Source organism: Acartia tonsa, chromosome 10, assembly GCF_053477335.1.
Source record: "Acartia tonsa isolate MP-2025a chromosome 10, ASM5347733v1, whole genome shotgun sequence".
In the NCBI taxonomy this organism is placed as follows: domain Eukaryota; kingdom Metazoa; phylum Arthropoda; class Copepoda; order Calanoida; family Acartiidae; genus Acartia; species Acartia tonsa.
This window is the reverse complement of record NC_137269.1, coordinates 15246313-15271286: the sequence shown is the minus strand read 5'-3', so window position 1 is coordinate 15271286 and position 24974 is coordinate 15246313. Positions and strand designations below refer to the sequence as shown.

Here is a 24974-nt window from a genome sequence, read left to right as displayed (position 1 = left end):
TTTAGCATGCTGTGAGAAGTTATACTTTGAGAAAGAAATCTACACTTTTAAAGTGAATGGACAAAAGGATACATATAGCCTAGGCAATGAAAAGAGAATTAAATACAAGTAAGACCAACTACTCTCTTTTTACAAGAATAACTTATAACAATGAACGAATTTTTGAGTGACTTCAATATAATTCTCTAAACATTATAAAAAATAATGATTTATTTTTTTAAATTTTGTTAACCAACCAAAAGGTTAAAATTTATGATGTAAAGGTTAGTAACGCATAACAAGATGTTTGTTTATTTATTCTGATTCTTGTATTTTAGTTGTGATGTGAAAAAGTGGGAGTATGCAACATCAACAGATGGTGGCTCTACTTGGACAATACAAATTTCATCAGAAGTTACTGATATATGTCCTGGGTTAAACACCTTTAAAAGTCATAACAAGTACTCAATTTGTTCAGGTACCTATATCTCTTTTATAAAATGAATATAATTGAGATTTTAAATATTTCTGAATTCAGGATTCCAGAGCAAAAAAAAACATTTTGGTTAGCTTTACTTTTATGCATAACCTCCAAATACTATTTATTCACTAATACCACAATTGGAAAATGCATTTAAGTAGCCAGAACAACATCTTTTATAATTGTGCTGTGCATATTTTTCTTCATCTATGAAGAAGAAAAAAAACATGTAATAACCAGCCCTATAAACTAGAAAATTGGGTTCTTTATGATTGTAAAAGAATTACTAAATAAGTTCATAATTAATCTAATGTTCAAAACTCATAGAATGTATGTTTCAGATTCAGAAGTTCCTTCTAGTAAGTACATAATTTAATAAATAAATTTTTTCAAAATTTTCAACTAAAGCAACTTATAAAAAGATAATATTACTAAAATGCATCATTTTTATCAATACTTTAATTAAACATATTGTTTAAATAGGTTGTTGTAAATTCTTTGCATACAAGGGAGCAATTTTTGAGAAAAAAGAAAGATTTTATCAAAGCATAAATACTCAAGATATCATTGTTAAACTGGGGTAATATGTTTTTTTTTAATCTATTCTGCTCTTCAATTTTCTTATAGAAAAGTTGAAATGATCATGTAAAAAATCTATATTTAAATGCTTTAATTATTAAAAAAAATTTTAAATCAAATAAAATAATTGTCTTGTGATATCTTGAAGCCAAACGGCTTAACATACATGTCATGTCCTTACATCAACTTATGATAAGAAGGCCTAAAAATAATCTGAAATATCAAGAATTCAATAGTGTAGTGTATCAACAAATTTTTGATCGTTTTACATAATATAAAATAAATATTATTTCAGCCACATATAAAAATTTAGATTTGATAATAAATGGGGAAAGGATGTTTATGAAGGAGGGAGAGATATGTATTATTCAACTAATGGAGGGACTTGTCCTACAGTGAGTTGAATTAAGAATTTATTTGTTTTTATTTGCACTATCAAATTAGAAATTTTCTGCCAGACCCTGTTCAAATAAGTAGCAGACCCCTCTAGAGTAGTTGATGGAACTACCTGGACTAGTTGATAGTGTTTTTGGTCCGGAATTTAAACACTTGGAATTTAAAGGGCGAATATAGGTTTGATATAATATGAGCTTATTTCAAAGGTGCCATTATATAGATTATAAATAACTTAAGGATATTGACATATCTAATTGTATAAGTCTGTTTATAGCTTAAAACCTTTCTAACTCAAGATAATATTATGTAATAAGTGTGGTTCCCTAAGAACCCAATTACCCTAGCATCACACAAGGCTTCGTAGCAAGGTTCAATTAAAAAGCTTTCGTAAAGGATAGTCGTAATAACGTGGAAACTAATTAATCAGGGGTAAATATACCCATCTTCTACCTTAATACAAATTATATAAAGTAAAATATTTAAAAGTTTAAAAAAACATCAAATAATGTAAAAAGTAAAAAAAAAATAATTGATAAAATTTTCTTGGAGGAAGAATGATTTCAAATCCCTGTTTTTTTAAGGTTCGTGTGTGTGTGTGTTAAAATTGCGTACATCAGGGTTTTTATATTTTCCAGAATTAACCAATGATCTTTGTACAGAAAATAAACTTTAAGACGTATTATTTACCCTAGTCAAAACTTTTACGCAAATTATTTCTACGCTTTTAAAAAATTGAATTAAAGAGTATATAATCTAAAATAATAAACATTTAAATTATCTTTTAAGGTGCGTGCCATTGTAATAGTCAATCAAACTTAAGCAAAATAGTCAAAAAAAAAGTCTTGTAAAGGGCTAAAATAAACCGTTTGTCGTCAATCTCATTTATCATATGTTCAATTGAAACAGAAAATTGCAAAATCTACTTAAGGATTTTTTTGAATTTTTAAATTTGGCATAGATATTCTAAAAGTATGAAATGGCACCTTTCATATAAGCTCATATCATATCAAACCTATATTCGCCCTTTAAGACTGAGAATTGTATATTATTTTGGCAAAGTTTGTGTGTTTGAAAATTAAATATATGGAAATATTTGTAAATATTATTGAACATTTTTTAAATCTGATAGTTCAATTAAAATGATTTTTAGTGTATAAAAAATTGACTAACAATAGTGGGGTCTGGTACGTTTCTTTTTTACTAAAGTCCGATGGCAATCAATTATAGGAATAATCATTAAGCATATGGAATTAAATGTAAATTGTATATTTCTTGCTAAACAAAATCATCATCAGTGTAGCCTACTTTTATTCTAAATCAGCAAAAAGCAATTAAACTTAAATTCAGGATATAGGATTTGGAAAAGGCGATTGGGAACCAGGCTGTATGGGTAAGTTATTAACTTTTTGTTCACAGCCATATATGTAAATATTTAAGTTATATATTATCATATATTTTTTAGATCGCCTGCCAGATGGTAAGATTTTGTTCTGTATAATATATTTTCATATATTTTTTTGTTTTCAAATAAGTAAAACGAATGAGTTATAAATCTAAATATTTCTTTTAAACCTAAGATAAAACGAGAAAAATTAAGATAAAATAATTTTAAACCAGAGAGACGGATGCACAAACCGATAGTTTCTAATTATTGAGTTGCTACGCTACTCTAAATATTGTCTGGATAAATAGGTTGTTGTGCCACTATAACTTTTCGTGGAAATGAATTTACAAAAAAAGAATATTATTACCACAACAGTAATTCAAGATTCCTGTATAAAAGGTAACTACATTTCATTAAATTTTAATTTTACATTGTTAATTCAAATCTAAGACTACTATTTCCACAAATAAGCACAGTAATTACAAGAATATTTATGATATGATATGATATGATTTATTAGCAGTAAATTACAGATTAATTTTACAAATAATTTAATACATTTTAAATTACATCATTTTTATAGATATATTTATTTATATTGACATAATTAGGGTAACTGTACTACAGGGCCTTTAAAGTCAATCTTGACTGTCCTTCGGCCCAATTTTCATTTAATTTTTTTAAAAATATTTACAAGTTTCACAAATAATATAAAATAATATTAGCTATTTACAGGGTATGGCATTAAAGTAGCTTACTGGTTGCGATATTCAAATTATATTTATATTTTTCCACAGGGATAACACTTTCTCTCCCTGCATTGAAATGTTTTGTACTTTGATATACACTTATTTTTTACATATTTTTTAACAGCTTTGGATGAATTTAATGATCTTAGCTCACCTGCCCAACTATTCCAAATTTTCGGGATTTTTACTGAAGGGAAAGTTTCATAGATTTTATAATTTGGCTTCTCTACTAGTAAACAGTGTTGTTTTTGGGGGAATCAATGAAGTATTTATAATTATAGCCCCCTGAAAAACAATTATAATAACCAAATAATTTCAATTAATTAACAAAAAAAATAGAACAGTGAACAATTAATGTTCAAAATAAATGCTCTGAAGGATTTGTTTTTATGTAATTTAATTTGACATATAGGTAGGTGTGTATTTTTTTTGATTTAGTTAAAATATTCAACTTCTAAAATTTTCTGATTACTTTCTGGTTATCTAATCTAAAGCTTGATCTAAAGAAACAGTTAAAGCATATCTATTTTCAGTAACCTTATTTATTTAGTATCCTTCATGTAACTAACAGTTATGTTGGTTTTAAAAAACATTTATTCTAAACAAATAAAAATAAATTATGGACTTCACATATGATAGCAAACAATTTTATAGATGGTGTTGGAATAGTAAATGGAGATGGACCGAAATGTTTGATGGAACAGACAGCCATTCTTACAAGGTCAATATTTTTTTAATAAATCAAATGAAGCTTCTATTTAAAAAAAATAACATGGATTTGTGATGTATAGTCCCTTTCTTCCTGATTTAAGAGCAATGCATGTATTTTATAGTTTAGCTTTTAGTTCTTGTGTCAACCGTTTCGGAGCAAGACATTGCTCTGCAACACGACACGAACATAAAAGTGAACAGTTGTCTTAATATTAATATTATTATTGTATGTTAATCTTGTCTTGAATTAATACACTTTATAAGAATATTTAGCTGTTTGTTCTTGCTATTGCTACACGTCATTTTGGCGCAGTAGTGTAGTACGAATCTATAGCTCAGATTTTCTTTTAATTGTATTATTTCTTTGCTTTTGGTTTTTGTTCAGGATATTTGTAGTGACCAGGATGGACATTTCTGAATGGAGGAAGATGTCTCAGGTGGAGAAGGATGAGTACATGATTACTTTTTGGGGTACGGTTAAGAATGAGATTCATGCTATTGGGACTAAAATTGATAATGTGGCGGCGGAGCTGGGTGGGCGTATAGCGCCACTGGAGACGAAAATTCAAGAGTTGACGGATAATGTGGATACTAATGTTGCTGCGGTTACTGGACTGGCTACTCGGATGGACGATTTAGAAGATCGTCTTAATAAGGTGGTTGAGCCTAGTGTTGATAATGATATCAAGACTGAGAATGTGACCGTTGTGGATGAGTTTATGACTGGCCAGCAGCGAATTCTTGAAAAGATTGCCCAGCGGAATAGTTTGAATGATCAGCAGAATGGTTCGAATACCCAGCAGAATGGGTCGAATAACCAGCAGAATACCCAGCAGAATGGGTCGAATAACCAGCAGAATACCCAGCAGAATGGGTCGTATAACCAGCAGAATGGTTTAAATAACTCTATGCCGTGGCAGAGGACGGCTGGTGGATCTGGAGGATTTGGAGGATCAGAAGAGAAGCCTAACCTGTTTGCTGGTGGTTCTCGGCCTATTTTTGGTGGTATGCAGGGAAATGAAGATAAGATCATTAAACTTTGGGAATTGTCTAGGGTTGATGCTGTGGATAATATCTACAATGGAGTTCTCATGTGGTGGCCAGCCCTTTCTGAGGTTGATGCGGAGGATTTTAATACGCTCAATTTTTTTGAAGCTGGACTGAGTGATTCGCAGGTTAGTTGGTGTAAATCTCTTGTTTATGTACCAGATAGATCTCTGTATGTTTCACAGGGGGAGGAAAATGTGCATAGGTACAATGAAACGTGTGCTAAACTTGATGATCAGTTCAGAAAAAATGCGCCTGAATTTGCGGTTGACGATGATGTGATTTTCTTTGATGATTATTTGGAAAGATTTTGGATGACTACTAGACGTTATCATATGACTAATCATCAAGTGTGTAAGGAAATTTTGTTTGATAAATGTGTGGGTGTAAGAACCGCTTGTGGTTATACACTAAAACCTGCTGACATGGAGAATAGACAATTAACATTAAAGGGGTACTTGTGTAAAATGCGAGAGACATTTTTACCACCCGACATGAAAAATGTGTGTAAAGATGCGTATTTGAGTGTTAAGCAACATGAGAATGATAAGATTGATGCATTTTTTGATAAGATACTATCTTTCTGGAAACGTGCGTATCCGAAACCAACTGATGATATGTTCATGGATTTCTATTCTCAAGTGTGTAATGTGGTTTTATCTCCACTTTTGGCTAATCAGATGCGTCAATTTGCGTTGGATTTGGAGCGTGACGGACAAGTGCGAATGATAACGAAGTTTCGGACAGAGTTAATAGTTAAAGCACAATTGATTGTTAAAGGGTTACAATTTAATCAAATTTCAGGGTCAATGGCTAGAGGATGTACAACAAACCAGATGGCTTTGGCTAAAACGATGGTTGGAGGCGTTGGTTCCAAGTCAAATCCTGTAACTATTGATCAGGTTAGTGATGAAGATAATTTGTCATATGAAATAAATCAATGTGAAATTGATTTAGCTGATGAATTTGGTGGACCAGCTGAGCTTATTCCTTTAATTGGCGCAATTCAAGGTGGTTTTATTTGTTATTATTGCAACAGAAAGGGTCACATGATGAGGGATTGTTTTGATATTAGAGATAAAAAGTTGCCTAATTCTAAAGGAAAATACTTTTTGCGGTGGGGAAACAAGCCTTTTGTTCCTTATAAGACGGGGCAAAAGAGTTTTAAAAAGAATGAAAATAGTATGGATAAAAAGAAATTGGTTGGTGAAATTGAAGGAGAGGTGAAAGAAGGGGAGGATACGAAGGAAGTGGCGCATGTCGATGGTTTAGGGGCAAGCGATTATGAAGACGATCTTGTAGCGGAAGTCGAGGCATGGAATAATGCTATTATAGATGACATTTTATGGTTTTAATGTTTTGAATGTATTATAATCATAAAACCTTATTCCATTTTCTACTTGTTACGCGGCATTGTTTTGATTTATGCGCATTGTAAATAAACAACAACAAAACAAAATTAATGATAAAGAGTGAACGAAGCAACTCTAATTTTGTGATAATTTATTTTGGTGGTTTATTTTGAATTATGAAAAGATAACATATTGTTTATAAGCCTATATGAAATTATGAGATTATGTTATAATGGAAATCAAAATAATTAATTTAGTTTTTGATTATGTTTTGTTGAAATTAGGAAAATTCATTTTTGTTTCAGACTGTTGTGGAGTCTAACAGAGATAAGAATAATAAAAAAGTGAAAATGAAAAACGAATTAGGAATACAATTTTGTAAAATTGCTATTGAAAAATATTAAATTGAATTTTAAATTGAATTAAATTTGATAAAAATGTGAAATTAGATATTTGAAAAGTATTAAATTTTGATGAAATGTGGAAAATTGTTTTAAAAGATGAGTCAGTTATTGTGATTTAAAGTATTCGATTTTAAAACAATTATATTGCGATTTAGTAATGTTGATTCAGCAAAATTTTTAATGAAGTTTAGAATTTCATGAAGCAAAATTGTTATAATGCATTAGATATAATCGTGGAGAAGTCTCTTTCTATGAAGGAAGGGAGGGGCTGTCTCTCGGAGCTGGTATGCACAAATATGGTGGAGCTGTCTCTTTTGTTGGAGGAGAAAGGGGGAGTGAACATATTTGCAACAAAGATTGCACTACCTCTCAGAGTTGGTATGCGCAGATATGGGGGAGCTGTCTCTTTTGTTTGAGAAAAAGGGGGAGTGACCATATTTGCAAAGAAATTTGCACTATCTCTCAGAGCTGGTATGCGCAAAATGGGGTGGTGTATAGAGGTAGCTGCAATGATTATCGGGCGTGGAGCGCGCCATGCGCAGAAAGTTGAGCTGCGCAGAGAAGCAAAGCTGCGCAAGAAGGTGCTCTCAGGTATTGAGATATATAGTTAGTTGAATTTCGACTTTTAAACCTTTTATACATCTCAGTTTTAATCTGACAATAATAGTTTTGTTAGGTAATATTTTATTGAATTTCAAAAGAATTGAACTTCTGGTATTTGGAAAGATTAATTTGCTTGGTGATTGATAATATTTGATCATGTCATATTTCTTAATACAACTTCTTTTATTGTGTTACAAGTTTATTTGTTCAGTGAAAACATTTATTTATGGCATCTAAAATAATTGTATTTTATTTTAGATTGGCTGAGAAGAGTGTTTGTGGTGATTGGGAGAATTATTTATTTGATGGTGAGTTGTTAAGATTTTGTTTCATGTTGTTAACATTTGATTATATATATATATATATTGCTGTTCGAAAAATAGTCTTGTAAAATTTGTTATATATATATTAATATCGATATTAATTCTTATGTACAGTGATTTATCCATCATTGGCATCTAAAAGTTTGTAATATTTTAGATTGGTCGGAGAGAAGTTTTACTGATTGTGGATTAACAAATAGTTTGGGGAGTTTCTGTTGGCCGGAGAGAAGTCTTGTTGATTGTGGATTAAGAGATATTTTGGACGTTTCTGTTGGTGGATGAAATATTGTCGGTGAGTGAATTGTTTTATTCAGTTATTTTGTTATTTGTTGTAGACAGATAGATAGTTATTTGATAGACAATTGGATAGTTACAACCTCATAACTGTTGGTGTTAGTTAGATAGCTGTTTTATAAGTTTCATGAAGATTCTGAGATGGCGGCTGGAGCGGCTGAAGTCTATGTTCCAACAAAGATTGGTGGCATGGAAATCCTGACCTTAATTGATAGCGGCAATGCAAGAGGCTGCCTGATATCTCAAGTGTTGGCTAGAAAGCTTGATTGTGTGATTGAAGAAACGGATTTGAAAGCAACAGGCGTGCAGGGTTCCAGCATCAAGATTGATGGTGTTGTTCGGAATGTTGAATTTCAGATTGGAGGTCACAGTTTTCAAGAAGATTGCTTTGTTATTTCCGGCATGACTGTACCTATGAACCTAGGCAGTTATTGGCTGAACAAAAATAACGTGAAGACGATATTTGCCAAAGACGGCAACAGGATTGAGATGCATGGAATCAGTGTGAATTTAGTAGCTAAACGGAAAATTGTAGTGAAGAATTTGGTTCATACAGTTTTGGAGAAAATGGAGAAAGCAAGAACTAAGAAACCTGAGATTAATGTAGCTGAGTTACAAGACCAAAAATGGATTTGCTCATTGAAAAATCGAATAGAAATTCCTGCATTGAGTACAGTGGTGGTAGAAGTTTCAACTAAGGGAAATATGCATGAAGGACAGTTGTGTTATATAGCTCCTAGACAAGGTTACTGTAGCCGAAACAACTTGTTGATAAACGAAGGAATTACTGAGGTGGGAAAGAACGGTAAAATTATGACTAAAATCACGAATTTTGAAACTGTTAAGAAATCTGTTCCTGCTGGTACTTTGGTTGGAAATTTGTTTTTGGCGGAGAAGATAGCAATGCTGCAAGAGAACAGAGTTAAAGAAGATGTGTCAACAACATTAAAGAAGATTCGTTTTATTAAAGATAAATTGAAGTTGGATAAAGTTCCGTTTTTAAAAGATAATGTTTCTTTGAAAGGAAGAATAGTTGGTTTGTTTTTAAAGAATTTTAAGGCGTTATCGATTGATCCTACGGATATTGGATCTTGTACTTTGGAGGAGTATGATATTCAGTTGGTTCCTGGAGCTCAACCTTTCAAGAATAGGATGATTAGACTCAATCCTCATCATGCAGAGAAACTAAAAGAACAGATTGATTTATGGTTGGAAACAGATGTGATAGAAGAATGTAATTCACCGTTTAATTCTGGAATTTTTGCTGTTAAGAAGAAGGTTGGAAATACTAACGAGGTGAAAGTCCGTTTTGTCCTGGACTACCGCTCGTTAAATGAGATAACTGAGAAGATCTGTTACCCTTTGCCTAATATTGGTGAGCTATTTGACAAACTTGGAGGAAAGAAGATTTTTACGTCTATTGACCTAACTTCAGCGTATAATTCAATGCATTTGAAGGAATCTGTCAGGAAATATACAGCATTTTGTTCTAATGGACGGCAATATTGCTTCAAGAGGCTTCCGTTCGGATTGACCAATGCTCCAAGTGCATTTGTAAAGTTGATGGATAGAGTAATGGATTTGAGTCCTGAATTAAGGGCATTTTGCCTAGTTTATTTGGACGATGTTCTTGTATATAGTATGAATGTGGAGGAACATCTGGAGCATTTGAATACTCTACTACGAACATTCTGTGAAGCAGGCCTCAAGATTAATCTTGGAAAATGTACATTGTTTGCAGAGGAAGTGAAATTTCTGGGCCATATTATAAATGCAGAAGGCATATTTATGGACCAAGCATATATTGAAAAGATTAAGAATTGGCCAGTACCTGAAACAGGTAAAGATATTCAAAGATTTACTGGTTTCATAAATTATTATGGTTCATATTTCAAGAATTTTTCTGATATTACGGCACCATTGAACAAATTCAGAAACAGTAGTAAAATAGAATGGGATGAAAAAAGTATGGAAGCCTTTACAAAGACTAGAGAATTGTTCTGTGAAGAAATAAGTAAATCGTTCCCGGATTGGAGGATGGAGGCTGAACCATTTGTGTTGGATACAGATTGGTCATCTACAGCTATGTCTGCGGTGTTAAGTCAAAAACAAAATGGACAAGAGAAGATGATATCGTGTTGGTCACGTGTTTGTTCAACTCATGAAGCCAATTATGCAGCACATAAAGGAGAATTATGTGCATTAGTAAATGCTGTTGAAAGATTTGAATGTTATTTGAGACACAAGAAGTTTATCGTGAGAACTGATTCAGCTGCATTGAAACATCTATCTACTTGGAGGCAGAACGGATATTTTGTTGGTCTCACCATAAGGTGGATAAACTTTTTATCCACCTTCAGTTATGAGGTTGTACATAGGCAGGGCAAGATGCATACTAATGTTGATATATTGTCACGTACTGCATTAAAGGATAGTAAAGATAGGATATCTAAATTATCGACAGACGAACAAGGAGAGTTAATATTGGATACTGTATATCAATTGGAAGATCCTAAATTATGTCTTATTGCAGGAATTGGAGCAGAGACGGCCAGTCAAATATCATCCAGATTGAAGGCGAGAGAATTTAGTCGTAGCCTGGAGAAGGATCCTGTTTTAGTTGAGGTGAGGAAATTTATTGTAAATAATGTCAAACCTACGTCCAGAGAATTGTCTCAAATGCCTTATCGTGGTAAACAAATATTAAGATTTTTTGAACATTTGAGTTATAAAGATGGTTTAATTATCTTGACTTCACCTATGCGGCTCCAGAAAGAATTTCAATTTATTGAACGGGTAGTGGTACCTATTGGAATGTACAATAAAGTTTTCTTGTTAGCTCATGCAGATGTTACAGCGGGGCATAGGGGTTATTTGGAAACTTTGAGCAGGATTAATCGTCACTTCATTTTTCCCTATGTGTCTAAATATGTAGCGGCGGCAGTTGCAAATTGTGTCATTTGTTTGAATAGACGTAAAAAACCTAAACATAATCATAATATAGAATTTTCTCCTTTGGCTGGGGAAGCTATGGCAGAGTTGGCCATAGATGCTTTAGGTCCTTTGAATGAGTGTGAATATAATGGAGTCATTTGTAAGCACATTTTAATAGTAGTTGACAGTTGTACTAGATATGTGTGGTTGTTTGCTATTGAGGATGTTAAAGCTGAAACAATTATTGAATGTTTGAAGTTTAATTTATTTTCTGTTTGGGGACTATGCGAGAGAATCAGGACTGACAATGCACAAAGTTTCAAATCAAAAGTTTTTAGGGAAGTTTGTTTAAGGTTGGGAATTGAACAAATTTTTATCCCTCCAAGATCAGCAAATTCGAATTACAGTGAAAGATACAACCAATCGGTGTATTCGTTTCTTAAGACTGATTTACGTTTTCAAGATGGAGATTGGGCTTATAAACTTAAAGCTACACAATTTTGTATGAACACTTCTTTCAATCGGAGGTTAGGATGTTCCCCGTATTTTAAGATGTTTCTAAGAAACCCTAAGCTTCCACTTGACTCATTTGATCCGTTAACCCGCTCGAAAATTAAACATATGAATTTTTCAGAGTTATTGGAGTGCCTTGACAAAAATTGGAGAACTGGACAAGAAAGAACTGAGAAGTATTTACAGGTAGAAAATACAGAAAGGATAGGTCGGCCGATAGCTATAAATTCCTATTGTTATATTTTTTATGACGTCACAACGATTGGTGTAGCTCGTAAACTCTGCTCGCTATGGGTGGGTCCGTGTCTAGTGACAAAAGTAATTTCTGATAGTTTATTCGAGGTTCAACCCCTAGAAATGTGTAGATTGAAAGACAAAGGGGTAAGAATTGTACCAAGAGATAAAATATATGTTATTGAGAGTACTTTAGACTTGACTCCAGATGAAAAGATTGACTTAGTGATTACAGATGAGTTTTTCTCTGTGGATAATACCTTGAAAGTAAACTATGACTTTCCCAATACTTTAAGAAATTTAACTTGTTCAGGCGTTTCTGAAGAGGAGAATAGTTGTGGCGCTAGTCCAGAGGTGGTTGGAAGGCGGAAGGATGGACAGGTAACACCAGATTTTTTGGAGAAATCTTTTTTGGGTGTTGGGTTGTCACAGCAAAGGTCAAATGTATCTCAGGATAATGAAAATTTAGATGATTTAGTTGAGGATCTTAGTGATACTTTGGAAAGTACTCATATTTCTGATAGTGTAGATTCGAATGATATGACTGACAAAACTAAGTTAGACTCTACATATTCTACTATTAGTAAGGATAGTGTTTTTCATGGAGATTATGCCTCTGATAATAGTTTAGTAGACAACAGTTTGGGTGTAGAGGATGTTAACATGGAATCTGCTAGAGAGTTAGAGTCTCGGATGAGTATTTTAGAGGACACTTTTCCAAAACTGCAAAGTAAAATTGTAAACTTGGAACAACGAAGGGGAAGTGTTAAACGAGGTAGAGATGTTGAGGAGGATGAATTAGATAGATCGTTAGATAATGCAAAATTGCAAAAAATGTCAGAGACTATTCCTGTTAAAGGTCGTCCTAAAGGTTCTACAAATGAAGTACAATTACAAAAATTGGAAGAGGATAGACAAAACAGAGAAAAAGACAGATTAGAACGTTATTCAGTAGCAGATGTAGTAACTAGGAACCTCGCAAAATTGATTAAAAAATAATATTTGTAATAATTTGTATAATATTTGCAGGAGAAGAGATTACCACGAAAACCGTAGGGAGCGTGATGACAAGAGAGGAAGCGGCGGTGGTGATAGACATGACCGGAATAGACGAGATGGAGATCGTGGTATGCGCAAGAGGTCGCCTGACGCTTGTAGTTCAAAGAGTGGACGTGCTGGACCAGTACCTGTGAAGAAATCCAAGGATGATAGAGGAGTCAGGTACTTGGATATTTTGTTATTTGTTGTTGTGATGCAGGTTTATTGTTTGATTGTTGTTGGTGGTATGTATACGTCACAGGATCCACGGTTAGCAGCTTATGATTGTTCTCAAATAAGTAATGTTGAACTTAGATCAGCTGCCTGTTTGCATGATAGGATGGAACCGGTCAGATCTGTGGAATTATTGGGGTTAGCAGAAACCGATTTTATACTGTCAGAAGCCATTAGTTGTAAGGTTAGACTAAAATTGGAGCGCTGGTTTTGCGGTACCGCGAGTCATGTGCACGTACTAGACGTGCCACATGAAAAACAGGTAGAGTTGAGTATGGACGAATGTAGAAGGATTTTTCATTCTGGCAAGTATCAGCATGATGGTATTAGTTTTAAAGTAAACATAGACTTGCCAACTGTTCACAGTTTCACAGTTAATGGAACATTGTCACCTTTCTGGGATGTTGGTGGTGAAAATATTCAATGCAAGACACTGGGAATATACGCACACAATATGTGGTTCAATTTAGGTTTTGCTGTTGGGACTTTGCATATTTTAGTAAAAAATACACCCGTTTTGATCAAGGGAAATGTTGTTATGGATTATGATAAAAAGACGATTGTGGCGAATTTTGAAGATAATCATTTGTGGGCAACATCAACTTCTCCATATTTTCCGTATGTAGTACGAAAACCGGCCAGTAATTTTAAGGTAGTTTTTCAAGATACATTCAATTTAACTACGTGGAATGAACAACTTTTTGTTTCTAACTTGGAAAGGAATATTTTAGTTAAAATTATGGGAACAGAGAAACTTACTTTGCAGCATCTGGATTTCAACATTTTTGTAACAGAATTGGAGGGTATCAAGTTTTTAGAGGAACCGAAGGCGGCTGTTAGAAGTTATTTTGGGGATTTGTTAAAACAGGAAGCTAGATTTGATTTGAATGCTATGTTTTTGGCTAGCAGAGAAAGGAATGAGAGGATGATGGAACTTTTTAGTATTTCTAGATGTGCTCAAACAGAAGTTAGATCAAATGTACAGATGCATCATGGGTTCAGAATTATATACCTGGGAGAAATTGCTAAGTATGAAAAGTGTACAGCGGTTGAAATTCCAGTAAAGTTAGGTGTGGATTATGGATGTGCAGTAGGACATTTGATGGTGGATTATAAAGGTGAGACAGTTGGAATACAAGAATATAGTAGAATGATTGTTGCAGTAGAGGATATAAAATTGTTAAATTGTTCGCAAAGTCCGGTATTTTTGAAGTTGACAGCTAATTTGTTCCTTGGGAATCAGGGGCAGGGACTCGAACTTCTGCACATTGCCAATGAAAAATCAGAACATGTGGGACAAAAGATTTTTCTGAACGATGAAAAGGTGTTTATTGCTGATTTTAATAAGACTATTAAATATCAGGGATTAGAGGATTTTGAGGATTTTAATGGACAAGCTTCTAAGTTGGATTTTGTTGATCATAAGTTGTCATTTTTCGAACAGGTTACAGGTCCTTGGTTTGGTTTAGAACATTTGTTCAAAGATATATTACCATTGTTTGCCAAGTTTGTTTTGATTGTGTTAATGTTGTTGTTAGGTATAATTCCTATGTTGGCATTGTTGTATTGTTGTTGTTCATGGTGTCATAAAAAAAGATTTACTGAGGAAGAATTTAATGCTAGATCTTAAATTCTTATGCTGAAATTTAATTATATTGTATTTTTGCAGGTTGGTTACGGCGGCAACAATGAATCAAAAGTTATTGAGCAATGAAGAAGATGGCCGCCACAAACAATCTGTCAATGAAGGAAATCAAGTCAAACCTGGTCTACCGGTATCTGCATTGGTCAGCAACTCTGCATCCCGGCTGGTGTTGGTAATGTCGCGCGTTGAGCTGCCCACGTTGAGTGTGGGCAGGGCGACGAGGAACATATTTTTGAGCAGTGAGGACATGCCACTGGCAGATTTAGCTCGTCTTATTGATAATGAACCAAGGTTTAAGTTGAATTTAGTAAACATGTTATTGGTGCAGTTAGAGATGGGGAGATGCATCAACTCCATAGACTGGCCTGTGGACAGGATCCCTATCTTTACCAGCCAGAATTCAAGACACCTCAACCTGATGGCGGCTGGTGAGCATTCTAAAGCTATAAACAGAAAGTTGTCATGGAACGAGACAACTAGTTTGAATAAGTTGAGTGCAACCATATTTCTCTCTAAGCTTGTTTGCGAAATTTTACCAAGTTTGGTGTTGCTTGCTAAGATTGAATACCTGTCAAACGTTGGGCGAATTGTTACCCATAATCAAACATATGGGGGAACTTGAGGATTGGCATCAACTTTCAAAAATTGACGTCATACCTGCAGATGGTAAAATGAGTCTTCAGACGGTGTTGAGAACGGTGGGTAATAGCGTTGATCTGAGGTTGAAGACGCAGGTTGTGTCAGCTATCCGGCTCCTGGCACATTGGAAAGATGTAGTGAATAAAGTAAGCTTTATTCTGAAGCAAATGCCATCCACAACTTTGTTCGAGTTACAGAAAGATTGGCTTGATGGAAAGTCTGAACAGGATTTGAGTGCTAAAGTGTTTATTGACTCTATTCAGGTGAATGAATACATGAACTTATCAGTCTACATTCCACGCATTGTAAATGTGAATTCGGTGAGTTTAATCACCAGTGGAGAGATGCCAGCTGAGATACGTTATGTTAGATTGGATGGTCAAAGAGAAATAATTGATAACCTGGTGAGTGCCACATATGCAGGTAGTCTGTTGAATGATAAAGTAGACGCAAGAGTTTTGACCTGGGAAATGCAGATGCGCTGCAAGCGTCTCCGTCCGACTCTAGCCAAGCAGATATTGTTATGTGATCCAGATACCACTTTAGAGAATGTAGTAAAGGAAATTAGATTGGAGTTGGATGGAAAAGTTTATACAAGTTTGTTGACAACCAATATTGAGTGGAAGTTTAATCCTGAACACAAAGTAAATGAGTGGTTCGAAGGTGATTTCAAATTGGTTACTCGGTTTGGGGATCCTGTTTGTGTTCAGATGGATCAGCCCTTAAATCCGAACATTCCTGTTTGTCTGGACCTTGAATTGTCAAATCAGCAATGGCGTGTTGATGAACAAGTGAGGGAGGAAATGAGGATGGAACACACGCCTGGAATATTGATGATGCTTGATAAATTTGGAGAGGAGGTTAGTCGTAAGCATCAAAAGATTTTGGATAATCAGGAGGAGGTTGATAACGTTGCAACCTCGATTTCGGTTGCGGTTACTAGTGGATTTGAAAGATGTTTTCATATGCTTGGTGATACTGAGGCAAGGATGTCTCAAGACGGCTTGTGTGATGAGACCGCAAAACTTGGAGTGAATGATGATGAAGCTATCATGCCCATGGATATTGAAGAATCTGGCAAGAAGAGCAGAACATCTGGAAAAAGAAAGTAATAATTATAGTTATGTGTATTAATTCATATTTTATTTTATTTTATGTATTTTATTTTATGTATTTAATATTTGTTGAGGCAGTAGTAGTCTCAAAAAAGTTTAAAATTAATGTTTCATATTAATGCTCTATAATACCATGCTTAAATCTGATGGTTATATGTTAACCAATGTTAATTTTATATCATGTATTTATGATAACTATGTAATTAATGCATTAGGTGTTAATCAATGCATTTTTCAATGATTATATGTTAATCAATGTTTTTTTCTTAAAAAAATATTAAAAAGAAAAAAAAAAAACACATAAAGAAAAAAGGAATATAAAAAAACACAAAAAAGAGTTCTAAAGAACCAAAATAAATAAAAAAAAATGTATACGAAGTGTTTAAAGATCTGGAATAAAAATATATATAAAAAACAAAAAAAAAATATGGCAGGTGTCATACCAGATCAACTATTATCTATTTAATAAGCGTTCAACGCTACTTATAATATCTATGATAATTAACATGTAAAAACCTATTGTTATATTTAATCTGAAATATTACAGTTTGAAATCCAGGTTCATGTTAAAGCCAGGGAGAAATGTGATGTATAGTCCCTTTCTTCCTGATTTAAGAGCAATGCATGTATTTTATAGTTTAGCTTTTAGTTCTTGTGTCAACCGTTTCGGAGCAAGACATTGCTCTGCAACACGACACGAACATAAAAGTGAACAGTTGTCTTAATATTAATATTATTATTGTATGTTAATCTTGTCTTGAATTAATACACTTTATAAGAATATTTAGCTGTTTGTTCTTGCTATTGCTACACGTCAGATTGTTGCTTCACATGAATTAAATATATACTGTGCACTATCAAGAAAATAGTTTTAGACTTAGACTGCCCCAAGATATTTATAAAGCTTACCTAAAAAGTATATCCAATTCGTTCCAACATTAACTATTTTCAGCTTCAGACATAAAAAACTTACTTCTTTAGGTTATAGGATAAATTGTAACCTTTAGGTTTACTTGCTCTACTCATTTTTAAAACCATTTGATTACATTGCCCCGTAATTTAGGAAAGTAAAGATGATACAACATGTCCAAATGATGGTCCTTTTCATGATAACAACACACCAGTATGCAAATATTCTGGTAACCTTAGAAACTTTGTTTCGCTTAAATAGTTCTTGAATTCATATTTTTTTAATAATTCAACATTGGAATTGTTAAGATTAACAATTATTTTAAAATTAAATTCTGAAGTGCATTATGTTAATGTAAGATCAATAACTAAAAGATTAAATATGGTAGCGCTTTTGTGTTAGACAACATCCAACAAACTTAGAAAACATATATTTACTTATTTTTTTAGTTTTTTAAAAAAAAACCATGTTTAAAAGTTAAATTTATATTCAAGGAGTTTGCTGTGAATATGCACACATAAATAAGGAACTGTACCAACGTATTGGTAGTGGATATACTCAAGTTGGGGATCCTAGTTGGACAATAACATACAAGTAATAAACTTGTACATTTCTATTCACTAACATAATAATATTAGCTATAATATTACATCAAAACTTTATAATAAAGAACACTCTAATGAAATATTTAAGATGGGTTTAATGATTTTATAAAAAGCTTGGAATAGTTTAAACAAAGTAACTTAAAACTTAAAATCCTTACAAACAAGTGCTATGTATAAATGAATGTTTGTTAAAAATCTCTTTATGATTTATGTCGTAAGATATTTGAATATTATTTCTGATGTATGTAAATAATTAGTGCATGACACGATGTTTGCATTAGTGTTAAGGGGTCAAAGACTTTAACCGTCAGGCTAGTTTCCCACCCAATCAGAGTGCCGCATTATCCCGCGTCTTTCACACACACACCTCCAGCAAATTTTTAGGTTCGAATCCCTACCCTGTTTCTCCCTCCCCCTAGAGGCACATAGCAAGCTTTGTGCGCGTTGAATCTTGAATAAGGCACGTTAATTTTGAATCCTTTGTTTCCATGTCCTAAGACATAAACTAAAGATTTTATACTTTACTTACGTTTTTACTTTCGAAAACTGCGGATATCTGTTATCATAAATAGTTTATAAGTGAGATAAAACATCAAGGTAATTTTCATTACAAATATTTTTTAATACTTGGTCATAAATTTACTTGTTTTATTCGTATTTAATATTGATAAAGTGATAATTCATTTTATTTATGTTATGTTTAATTGCATTGCAATCAGTCTGGACACAAGTTATGCTTGTGGGCCTGTTATCTTATTTGTTGGATTAATTATTTGAATTATAAATGTCATTGCTATTAGTCTGGACACAAGTTATGCTTGTGGGTCCATTATCTTATTCAAATTTATTTAAATGTTGTGTAGACACATATTCGTTGTAGTGTTGTTGCGCTGATTTTTAATACACAAATAGTAGCGCTGCATCTTTATAAATCAAACTAGCGGCTTTGCCCCTAGCCTCTTGGGTTTTTTTCCCTAAAATTCAGGAAAGTATTTTAAAATTTTTTTTTACATTTATCTAGATATTTTCTGTATTTATAACTTTTTAAAACTCTTTATAACTTTTTATATTAATCTATATTGATTTATATTTTTTAAAACCTTCGAATTTATCTCTTTTTTTAATGTTTTTGAACATTTCTTTGCCATTAGACTTATTGAGGCTTTGCCACTACAGGAGAAGGAAGGTTTCACAATCTTTTTTAGTTTGATTAAACAAAGATTAAAAGAAATTTAAAAAGAAGAAAAAAAATTTAAAACATAAAAAAATATAAAAAATATAAAAAAATATAAAAATTTATAAAAAAAAATATGTAAAAACATTAAAATTAGATAAAAATAAGAAATTTTTTTTTGGGGGGGGGGGTCTTAACCCCCATGGAAATAGCTTAAAACCACCACAGGACCAATAGGTATATACCCTGAAGAGTAGAATCCAATCGGTTCAGTGGTTACCGAGATCCTAAACTTCAGACGGATGGACAGACATCATTCTACTTTGTATTATAGATATTTCATAACTAATTTTATCCTGAAATTTTCTTATTGAATGTATAATATGTTTGATTATTAGATATATCAAAAAGTTTCATATATTCAACAATAAATGTTTAAACTTTGCGGGTCTAGTTTGTTTGTTTTTATGGTAATAGGTTAGGTTGCGTCAATCGTAAGTCGTAATAAGGCCTATCGGGGCTTGGTTCTGACAATGACTATATACTTAATTATTACTACAATAACATATACTACAATAATTTAGTGCTGGTTTAAAGAGTTGGCAATTACTTCAAAGTGGAGGAATTAAAAGCTTCAAATTTGTGGATGCTCCAGAAGGAAATTGTCCTGAAGAACATGATAAATGGTCTTCCAGTAAAAATTTTGTATGTGCCAGTAAGTACAATAAATACTAAGATATAAGAATATAGCAAATAAACTTTATACTAATTAATATTTTTATTTTAGCACAAATTAATCCTGGTAAGACAAATTTTATTTACATTAAATTTATTTTGGATAATTAATTGGTAAATAAATAAATTTTCTTTAAATGATTATGAAGAGTTCTTACAACAATTAAGAATAAATAAATTTCATAAGTTAAATATTACTTTTTGTCTTTTTAGCATGTTGCACTCCTAGTGGTTTTGATAAGTATGAAAATGTTGCATTCAGGTCTTCTCACAGAAAAAATTATCTGTCATATGGGTAAAATTATTGTTAACTCTAATAAATCACAAGACTTGAAAATTACTGTAAAATATTTATGCTGATTTAAATTAAATAAATTATTTTAAGGAAATCCAACAACAAAGTTGGTTGGCATTGGGTTCATAATGAGGTGTACAAAGGAGTTTCACTTTCTTCAGATCCTAATTCATGTCCAACTGACCTCACCTTTCCGGATTCTACTGGTACTCATACATTCTCTTGTAGCAAAAGGAAACGTGAGGCTACATCTGATACTTCTTTATCCAATAGTACAGCTACAAATAGTTCATTAACTGCTTCTAGTTCTATGGCTCCTTCTTCATCCTCTGCAAGCTCTACCACAGAAAGTTCATCTTCAACCATTTCTGATACCTCCTTGTTAACTGTGAGTTCCGTTGTAACAATAAATTCTGATTCTACTATTTCAACGGAAAGTTCCTTATCTGGAAGCACTGGTAGTTCTGCAGCCACTAACTCAAATACAGGTAAACTTTAATATTTCTTTGCAGAATGCACTATGAAATTCCATTACAACATGTTGCTTCCATTTATTAATATACTTTTTACTGGGCTTTTCTTCTTTTGTTATATACAGAAAAAATAAATTTTATAATAAAGATTCAACAGTAACTACCACAACTACTACAACAACAACTACTACAACAACCACAGAAGTATATGATCCTCTGAAGAAAGAAAGAAAAGTAGAATGCAAAGGTTGGCAATCAAATACTGCTGCATATTGGAAACCTGAATATAAAGTTCCTAGCTATTGTTTCAGTAAGTATTTTATTTTATTTTCTGTTCATGTTATTATATTTATGTAATTAACTACTATTGCATTTAAGGAATCAACTGCACTATTGAGCACGTTACTAAAGCTTTAGCACAGAGAGATGATGTTGAGGCTGTTGGATGGAACCAACAGGATGCTTGGTACCAAAAACAAATAAAGTAAATATATTTTAGTAGACATTTAGAAATGTTATTGTTGTTTATTCTTAGTTTGCATGATTATTTAGAATTCAATGCAAAGAGTTTGGAAAAAGTTTTAGAAATTCAACAGGTCACTTCTACAAATATCATATCATGGAATGTCAAGCTAATAAGTATTGGTCTGGATACACAATTTCAGATAAATGTGAATGTAAGTTTATATTTAGAATACTTTTGATATTGTATTGAAAATAAACTTTTATATGCATAAGATATATAAGTCGTTTTTGCTCATTTGAAGGGGCCCACTGTTTGAATCCCGAGACACCAGATAGTTCACACAATCTAAAACTTCAATGGAATCCAAATTATCCACCAAAAATAGGAGACTTTGTTAAATATAAGTATGATTTCTATATCAAAGTTGATTTCTTAGTAATTGCAATTATATATATTATATACTATTTTCATTATATATATTATATACTATTTTCACCAATTCAGTTGCGTAGCTGGTCAAATGAATAGATTGGATATTGACATTACAAAGGAATACTTTGAAGTAGAATGCTTAGAAAATAATCAGTTCAAAACTGTTACTTGGCCTACATGTAAAGCAAGTAAGGAATTTTGTACTGATTAATTATACTGATTTTGATTCATTTGATATTTAACATGGGAGTTATATAAAAAGTATAATCTAAACCTAATTACAGTAAGTTTTTTTGTGATAATTTTTAGTTACCTACTGTGATCCACATTCATTCACAACTGGTGAAATTGGAACATTAACTTCTGCGGGGGAAACTGTAGAACATAATAAAACCACACAGTAATCATTTTACCAATTATATTTTATGTTAGAATTAATCTAACATTTATGTCAATTATGTCATATTCACTAATTTTTTAAAACAAATTTATTGTATTATGAACAAACATTTTACAATTGTTAGATTATTATTATAAACAGGTGGAAATGCAAAGATGAGAGATATTTAATCCAGAAAGGAAGCTCAGGTCCAACAAGCAACATAACTGGCCAATGCACGTGGTATACAAACTTTACCATCAGTCCAGCAGAGCTTACTTGTGTTCTTACTTATTGCAATAATGCAACTAAAGAACCTTTAACCAATGGTCTTAATTATCTAAATGTTAGAAAACCAAATGGTCGAGACTATAACTTTGAATATAGATCAAGGATAGTTTTAGGGGAATACATTGATTATGAATGTAAGACAGGCCATGCTATGATTGATGATGTAAAATATAGAAGTGAGGCCAAAAAAGATATAAGAGTTTCATGTAAAAATGATGGTTTCTTTGATTACCCCAACCCTTGGCAACCATGTGTTTCAAGTGTACAGTGTCCAGATCCAGGTAAAAACATTATTAATCATTTGCATTGACAGAGGAAATGATGTGGTGCTGTCACACAAAGTGCATTTTGTAAAATGATAATCCCCCACCCCTTATATTTATTAATTGAATGAAAATAAGGGGGACGAATAGATTTTTTACTATGTCTAACACCTGTGGGGCTATTAATGATGAAATAACTTTTAAATACTTTAAGATACACTATTTAGGAACAAAAGAAGAATTAGTAAGGACAGTTCTTAATGGAACTGAAGATCCTCTAGAATATTCTACTGGTCTTCAGTACCAATGTAAAGATAAGAGAAAGTATTTGAAGTATGGTACAACCTCTACTCCAGTTGCAAGCAGAACTTATGTTTGTTACTGGAAAAAAGTATTTGAGGTATAGTTTAAGCTGAAAGAAGTTGTTGAAATTTTTATATTGATATGATCATATTGAATGCATATTTCTTCTGTAGCAAAATTTTCTGAGATACTTAACATCATCAGTTAAAAGATAAAAGTTTATGAATCCTATTATATAAAGTAGTAAGCGTTTATTATCTGGGTGCTTGCTTACATGTGAAGACCGGAGCACCGAAAACCCCCCCCCCCCGCTTAGTTTTGACAAAAATCAAAAATAAGGGGGGGGTAGTTTTTTAATGTCTGGAAAACGGCAAGGAGGAAAAAAGCACCGCAAGGCAAAGAATTAACCCCCCCCCTTAATTTTGAAGAAAATCAAAAATAAGGGGGGGGTAGTTTTTTCACGCCAGAAAGTTGAGTGAGGTAAATCAAGAAAATCCAGTATACCAGAGGGGAAACCTTATTACAGGGATATTCATGTTTTGGGGCATAATTTCCTTATTTATTGACTTTGGCCAGTAAAAGGTTTTAATTTTGCGCAAAATTAAAACCTTTTACTGGCCAAAGTCAATAAATAAGGAAATTACGCCCCAAAACATGAATATCTCGTAATAAGGTTTCCCCTCTGGTATACTGGATTTACTTGATTTACCTCACTCAACTTTCTGGCGTGAAAAAACTACCCCCCCCTTATTTTTGATTTTCTTCAAAATTAAGGGGGGGGTTAATTCTTTGCCTTGCGGTGCTTTTTGCCTCCTTGCCGTTTTCCAGACATTAAAAAACTACCCCCCCCTTATTTTTGATTTTTGTCAAAACTAAGCGGGGGGGGGGGTTTTCGGTGCTCCAGTCTACCACATGTAAGCAAGTACCATTATCTGTCCCAAAGGATCTAGGGGCGTAACTGCTAGTAACATATAATTCACCAATGCCTTTTTGATACATTTCTATATTGTTTGAAGGTAAATGTTGCAGAACTTATATGTGAGATGCACCACTGTGGGCACCCCAATAAGGATGATGGCAGCCACTCTCATCCACATGCTGACAATAATATGTACCTTGTAGAAACTGACCAGACAAAAGCTCATCACGTTCCATATGGTACAAATGTCATTTATCAATGTAAAGAAAATTACTTTATAGAAAACACTGAACTAGACCCTACAAAGAATAACATCAAAGTACAGTGCATAGCCAATGAAGGAATTTATAATGTCCCTCAAAGTTGGCCCAACTGTACTGAAACTGTTGACTGTGGTCTTCCACCATCCATGCCTGTTGATGGCTCTATTACTTGGCTAAATGGAACTGAAAATGAGGTTATTTAAATTGATTTCTCGTATTCATTCGAATCCGGTGGATAGGAACCGGTTCTCATCCATACGAAAAAACTATGTCTAGCATCGTATTTTATCCAGCTTTCTACAAATATAGAAATGTACAATCATAAGATTAATACCAGTTTTTTTAGCCGGTGCATTCGGCACCTCGGGGCTAAAAAAACTAGTTTTAATCTCATAATTGTACTTTCTATATCCGCAGAAAGCCGTTTATAATACGATGCGAGAAATAACTATTCTTTCATAATTTCAAATTGTTTAAAACTTAAATATTCACCAATTTTGAAATTTTCAATCCAAGTAAAGCAAATATATATTTAGCATACCTACAATACGTGGTTGTCATACAGATGTGTTAATGGATCACAATTTGATACTGATCTTGATGGGTTTGGAGATAAACAATTTATAAATATCAGGAACACAAATTACAATGATTCTGACTAATAAAAATCTTTTTTAAATTTCACATGAAACACTATCAAGATATTTAGTGTGTAATTGCTAACAGAGTTTTAAAATTTTTAGAAATTAATGTATCTTTTAAACTTAAAGACTTTAAAAATATTCATATTAAAGGTTTTAGTTTCTTATGTG

The 24974-nt window shown here is 32.7% G+C and overlaps 1 protein-coding gene across 1 annotated transcript; it reads left to right on the top strand.

Annotated features, from left to right (window-relative positions):
• Window positions 1-24824, top strand: LOC145330447 (uncharacterized). Its single transcript, XM_080175081.1, has 25 exons — window positions 1-108; window positions 318-457; window positions 802-819; window positions 944-1040; window positions 1353-1434; window positions 2783-2825; window positions 2898-2912; window positions 3128-3218; window positions 4223-4289; window positions 17718-17793; window positions 18059-18158; window positions 19928-20058; window positions 20131-20145; window positions 20292-20373; window positions 20464-20861; window positions 20995-21156; window positions 21225-21330; window positions 21399-21523; window positions 21614-21716; window positions 21817-21932; window positions 22054-22144; window positions 22286-22695; window positions 22905-23077; window positions 23997-24356; window positions 24699-24824. Exons 5-25 carry the CDS (start codon window positions 1399-1401, stop codon window positions 24822-24824), a joined length of 2826 nt encoding a protein of 941 aa, XP_080031207.1. The 5' UTR covers window positions 1-108; window positions 318-457; window positions 802-819; window positions 944-1040; window positions 1353-1398.
• The last annotated feature ends 150 nt before the right edge of the window (window positions 24825-24974 follow it).

Coding starts and splice junctions, on each gene's coding strand:
- LOC145330447 (XM_080175081.1), top strand. CDS start 1,399: ATGTATTATTCAACTAATGGAGGGACTTGTCCTACA. Junction 21,157..21,224: donor AGTTCCTAGCTATTGTTTCA/GTAAGTATTTTA, acceptor ATTGCATTTAAG/GAATCAACTGCACTATTGAG. Junction 24,357..24,698: donor TAAATGGAACTGAAAATGAG/GTTATTTAAATT, acceptor ATATATATTTAG/CATACCTACAATACGTGGTT.